At 41.9% G+C, this 6,022-nt stretch overlaps 1 protein-coding gene across 2 annotated transcripts; it reads right to left on the bottom strand.

Moving 5' to 3' along the window:
- Window positions 1–197: 197 nt before the first annotated feature.
- LOC117299703 (peptide chain release factor 1-like, mitochondrial) lies at window positions 198–4,898 on the bottom strand. Of its 2 annotated transcripts, XM_033783256.1 has the most exons (7): window positions 4,802–4,898; window positions 3,202–3,607; window positions 2,881–3,171; window positions 2,397–2,491; window positions 1,963–2,146; window positions 1,196–1,359; window positions 293–766 (listed from the first exon to the last, which is right to left on the bottom strand). In XM_033783256.1, the coding sequence occupies exons 2-7, from the start codon at window positions 3,581–3,583 to the stop codon at window positions 293–295; spliced, it is 1,590 nt and encodes a 529-aa protein (XP_033639147.1). In that variant the 5' UTR covers window positions 3,584–3,607; window positions 4,802–4,898. The 2 variants fall into 2 exon arrangements, with proteins under 2 accessions (XP_033639146.1, XP_033639147.1); XM_033783255.1 differs by having other exon boundaries at window positions 198–766; window positions 2,881–3,607.
- Between the last annotated feature and the right edge of the window lie 1,124 nt (window positions 4,899–6,022).

A 6,022-nucleotide genomic window follows, 5' to 3' on the forward strand; every position in this document is an offset into this window, starting at 1 on the left:
ATCCACATAGTGCCCCCGGTGTGATTCAAAACGAGGGTCCTAGAGGTGGCCAGGAAAGGAAAGATTCCGCTACACCAACCCGATTCCACATCAATGAAAAACACCTCGCCAGGCCAGTGTGCTTCATTTTTGAAAGGGCAAGGGCATCAAGGCATTTTCTCCTTGATGAAGGCAACCCTATGAGGAAATTTCTACTGGAGCATTTTAAGGGCACCAAGGCCAGGGGGCATGGAGGTAATCCCCTTCAGTGCCTCCATGAAGTATCAGGCCTGCCTCTCAGTTTCTTTTGGTTTCAGCTCTCAGTTCTTGATTCTTCAAAATCTTCTACGAGTCTCCTCAACGATTCCTTCTCCTCCTCCTCCGACAATCTTAAAATCATCTCCTCAAGATGTTCCCCTCCATCTAAGAGTCCCTCCACATCAAACATACTCATCCCGACCCTATGATCCGTCACTCGATCCTGCTGGAAATTATACGTCCGGATTTTCTCTGACCGACCAGACGTCCCAACCTGGCTCCTTCGCATCGATCGCTCGGCGATGTCTCGTTTCTCTAAGATGGAGTTGAAGATTTTGGTTTGGAGGATCATCATGGCGATGTTGCGGTTTTTGATTTGGGAGCGCTCTTGCTGGCTTTCTGCCACCATGTTCGTTGGGATGTGGACGATGCGTACGGCGCTATCTGTTGTATTGACGTGCTGACCGCCGGCCCCTGATGCCTTCTTTGTCTCAATGCGTAGATCCTTAGGGTCTATCTTTAAGTCAATCTAAGAAAGTAATAAAGAAAACTTATGGTAAAAATGCATTCAAATAGTTTTAATGATGTGTTCCACTAACCACAAACATATAGCGAGATAAGAATTGGTCTAAATAAATGGAAATGAAAGGTTAAGAGAAGGGGGTCTGTTTGAAATACTAAAGGTATTGTTTTGTTTTTGGTTTTACTGCGCCTTGAACACCCAGCAGGGTGGATATGTGCGCATTACAAGTCTTATTATTATTATTATTATTATTATTAGGGTCATAAACTACTATTCCAAAAAGAAATATCCCATAAATCACTGGCAAGGTGGGTTGGGACAGACTTTGGTATTGCCACTTGCCTGGTGACCAGTCTTTTTTCTTTATCCTTTTCTGCGCTTTGTAAAATGAAAGGGGCGCAATATTATTTTTCAATTATTATGTATTATTATTACCTCTTTAGGTTGGGGCAGTACTGCCACTGCCATTGTGCTCGTATGAACTCTACCGGCCTTCTCTGTCTTAGGAACGCGTTGGACTCTATGAACACCGCCCTCGTGCTTCAGAAGTTTGTAAGCTCCATCCCCGCTCACACTCACAGTGGCGTGTCGGAGTCCACCTTGCAAATGGAAAAGGAAAAGCAACCAATATAACTTTAGAAAGAAACAAAAAACTACTAAACTTCTAAACAATTAGCTCTTGGTATTTTAATGATTCAAACAGTGTATCAGTATAATTATTGGTTTGTGGTATACTATGTTTGTATAGACGATGTGACCTCTGACATCACTCAAAAACCATAACATGATTCGCGCGGACACCGCCGGGCAAAACCTTTCTGTTTTGGCAGCCAGCTAGAAAGTGTATGCAATCTTACCATGACTACGCGTCTTTTTGCCCGGCGAAACATGACGTATACAGTGTTTTGTCAACAGAGGGCGGTTTGAATGTAACTGTTGGGCGCTATCGGTCAATCTGCGCGATCAACCGATCGCGCTGCGCTATCGACCGATCGCACTGCGCTATTGAAATATCTACTGGTCGTGCAGCAATCGGTCGATCGCGCATCAATCGGTAGATCGCGCAACAATCGGTCGATCGCGCAACAAGCGGTCGATCGCGCAATGAAAATAAACATGGGTCACACCGTCTATACTTTGCTGTGTAGATTTTGTCCATTGAGAACTTGTCTAGCAATAATGCACAAAAACATGAAAGGTACCTAGATCAGTGGTGAAGTACCCAAGCCGTTCAAAACCCCAATTCTTATAAGCTGCAAACTTTTCGTACATCTGGAACATATCAGCCGTGAACAGCATTGCTTCTTGACCTCCGACCCCAGCTGAGAATTCCATAATGATGTCATTGTCATCCGTTTCCTTGATGGGTGTAAGTAAAATAAGAATCTGAAAAAAGAAGGAGAGAAAGAAGTAGTCTGAGAAGACGAAAAGACAATATTGTAGTTGAATATTTGGTTCTGACTACTCAATGATGTTGTTGCGGCAAAAATATCAAGAAATGACAAGCATGCTGCAGGCCTGCATGCTTCAATTATGAAAGGGAAAGGGCACCAAGGCAATGACCAGGGGCATGGAGGCAACCACCTTTGTTGCCTCCGTGAAGTATCGGGCCTGTGCGGTTGATCTTACAACTCACCTCTGCCTCCAGGGTTTGTTTGTCTTCCAGACATTCATCTTTCTCCTCTATAGCCATGTCTAGCATCTCCTTGTCTTGTGATGTGGCACTCGAACCTGCAAGATAAATCCCAATGAATGGAGTTTAAAATTGGTCTCAGTATTTAAGTGTAGTTTCATGAAATAAGGGTGTCGTGTCAGAGAAGTCTAAGACAGTGGACTCAAGTTCTGTAATTTACAGAATGTAGGGTTCGAATCCTGGCCTGGTCAGTTGCAAAACTTGTGTCCTTGAGCAAGGCATGTTATCATAATTGCTTCTCTCCACCAAGGAGTACAAATGGTACCTGCGAAATGACAAGCTATAACTATTCCTGTTGGCTAACTTATCAAGTTAAGGACAAATCCTGTCTGACATATTTCTTGGTGCACTTCTCAGAAAACGCAAGAAAACGCAAGGTTTTATTTCGATGGGAGATACTGACTTGGATGAAAAGAGAAAAACTTACCTGAAATTAGTTCTTCAATTTCTCCCAGTTCTGTCTTTTTCTCGTTCCAATCTTCAATTTTTCTAACCACCGGGTTCAACTCTGCTAGTCTCCGCACCAGCCGCTTTTGTTTCTTCCCATCTACTGATTTCTCATTCGCTAACCGTTTGGTAATGTCTTGATGTTCTTCTGTGAGATGCTGAAGGTATGCTTCAAAAGAGGGATTGTTCATTGATAGCAGATCCTCATTGGTTGCTTCCCTGGAGTCTGTTCCATAATGACATCTAGGGACCAATCCTGTTGAGGAGCAATGTCTGGGGACCAATCCTGTTGAGGACCAATGTCTGGGGACCAATCCTGTTGAGGACCAATGTCTGGGGACCAATCCTGTTGAGGACCAATGTCTGGGGACCAATCCTGTTGTGGAGCAATGTCTGGGGACCAATCCTGTTGAGGACCAATGTCTGGGGACCAATCCTGTTGTGGAGCAATATCTTGATGATTGAAAGTTTGTTGATGTGTTGCGTTTAGCGGAGAGCATCCTTCCATAGGACCAAGTCGTCCATGTCTTCTTGGTGGGTTCAGCTCCCAACCTGAGTCTCGAACACGATGGATTGTTGGCATTAAGATGATTTTTAAGATGCTGTGTTAAATATTTGAAGATGTTCATCCTTTGATGGCAAGGAGACCTCATCAACGCCATTGGTGTATTACAGAGATTCATCGTTCTTTCAAGTCACTAAACCATCTACAAATAAAACAAAATAAAGGACAAACAGTAAAAGAAAAAAAACAAAAAAAACAATGTTTTTCTGACCACATGAAAGGAAGAAGTTGGTTTACAATAAGATATTGACCCCTTGCTACATACAGCATGTACAGCGCAGCGTCAACGCGGCTACTGTCTCAGTGTACTGTCTCGTCAATTGAAATCATGAAAAACATGAGAATGCTTGGTTGTCTAAGCATGCGAACTGCTCCAACACCGAGGAAAATAGCGCAACCAAGATAATTGTGACTGATGATGATTTTGTGATCCAAACCCCCCATCCTCCCAACAGCTTGCGACTGTCAGGAGGATGGAGGGTTACGATTATCACAAAGACAACCAGCGGCGTGCCGTAGCCAAGGCCAGGGCAGGGGAGGAGGGACTAGGGGAGGAGGGACTGGGGGCACGTGACCCCAGCCTCAAATTACAGGTTGTTCAGCTGTAGAGGCCCCATAAAAAACATGGATAACTTTCCGTATGGCGCCACCACTCCTATTTCACTCATTTTTATAAAAAGGAATATCTCAAACAAACTGATAATCATGGAGGTAGAAATGCTCTCCTTTGAGGCAAATTAGTTGCAATAACGTAACCCTCCTCCCGACGGCCGCCAAAGAACTCCCGACGGTCGTCGGGAGAAGGGTTACATTATCGCACTAGCAAAATAGATATCCTGGTGTCATGTGTTTTCAGTAGGATAACAGGAAAATTGTTCACAATCAAAAACTAAATATTTTTTTCCCACATCATCTATCCAATTTTTTTACAATAACACTTACACTTCATGGTGTGTTGAAATCTTTAAAGTTTTGGTTTTACGTTGCGAGAGACAGTCCGCCATTAACAGTGCTTATGCATGCACGACATTGGAGCAACGTCACATACTATTATTTCATATCAAATGAAAAAGTGGTGTACTACGGAAATCCCGGAAACCTTTCCAAAACTAAAACCACTGAGTGGCCCCAACTGACAAACCCATTCCCCTGGGAAGCCCCCCCCCCCCCCCCCCCCCACCGTGTGCCCGCCCCCACGACTCAGCTGACTACACAAAACTCGATGGGTGGCGGGGAGACGAAGTTCTCAAGTCAACTCAAAGTGTGTTGTCCTGTGTTCCTTATTTATTATAAAGGGGTGTGGTAGACTATTAATATGAGACATAACAATATTTACCCAATCCAATCGTGTGTACGTAAAGTTGATTTCTTGCCAGGTTCTTGAGCGAGAAACATGCCATCGAAATACGCCCGGTCTTTGCCATGTAGGCCCAAAATAGCGGCTCAACACTAAATTTGGTGCTGGCACGAAATGTATACTATTTTTTTGTCAACGACCGTCACCGACGTCATAACTCGCCTGTGAAGTGTGGTTATAGTGTAAAGTTCAATTAAATTGTCTTTGTTTGAGCCCCAATTAATCCCTATATTAATTAGCTCAGCAAACTAAACAATGCATTAAGAAGCCTTTGTGCAATTACAGAGTACACATGCCACTGCCCTTTTTTTAATATATTAAAATGAAAGGTTTTTAAAGCTAACTTGTGAAAATTATTTTTTTACTTTGCAGATAACTTTTATTATCCCAATCTATTGTGCATATTAACCCCCAATTATGAAGTCAACTAATTAGCCAAGCCCAACGAATTTATACAAACTTCCAAAGCTATCTCATAAACGTTTCTTGCACTCCCGTACAACGATATTAAAAACAAGAGACGCCAACAGATAATCTGGAGTTGTTGGTTCAAATCACTAGAGTGAATTTTTCTTTGTTCAACCCTTTAATAAGGAAGCGAAACTGTCTGAGGTATTTATGAAAAATCATTTACACTTTAAACAGTCCGTTTCCCTCAAGCTTTATTTTTTGATAAGTGTTTTAGAATAAAAATAACAATTGCACGGTGGAGTCTAATTATATTTGTAGATCTCTGAACAGTTATATTTTCAATCTATTTCGACACCTATTTTTAGAGTTCAAAACGAGCACTTAAAAAAATTAACTTGATAACAGTCACTTTATTACAACTTCTTCTTTGAGAACATGGTTTATTTTTAATCTTGACAAAATAATTGTCAACTTGATCAAAGTGTGATTAATACAACAAAAGAGAATCAAAGTTTTAGTTATCAGTAATAACAAAAATTAAATTTCAACAACTATTCTTAATCTTTAAAGGACTACTTGTCTGTAAAAGATAAAGCCAAAGATTTTTTGTTGTAACAGTACGCTTGTATAAACTTCTACAACTTTTCTCAATCTTATGTTGACTGCAGTCGATTTCACAAAACGCTAGGATCAATCCTATCTCGAGTTAGGACGAGTAACCCGTCCTAACTTAGGATGAGTTCAATGCGTACTACGTATTTGGATACGGAATTGAACCCGTCCTAAGTC

This window comes from Asterias rubens, chromosome 14 (genome assembly GCF_902459465.1).
Source record: "Asterias rubens chromosome 14, eAstRub1.3, whole genome shotgun sequence".
Classification (NCBI taxonomy): Eukaryota; Metazoa; Echinodermata; class Asteroidea; order Forcipulatida; family Asteriidae; genus Asterias; species Asterias rubens.

What these genes read in the sequence shown, in the direction of transcription:
- LOC117299703 (XM_033783255.1), bottom strand. Translation starts at nt 3,583, where the DNA reads ATGAATCTCTGTAATACACCAATGGCGTTGATGAGGTCTCCTTGCCAT. An exon ending in AATTGAAGAACTAATTTCAG is followed by an intron (nt 2,492 to 2,880) that starts GTAAGTTTTTCT and finishes TTTATCTTGCAG; the next exon opens with GTTCGAGTGCCACATCACAA. An exon ending in AACAAACCCTGGAGGCAGAG is followed by an intron (nt 2,147 to 2,396) that starts GTGAGTTGTAAG and finishes TTCTTTTTTCAG; the next exon opens with ATTCTTATTTTACTTACACC.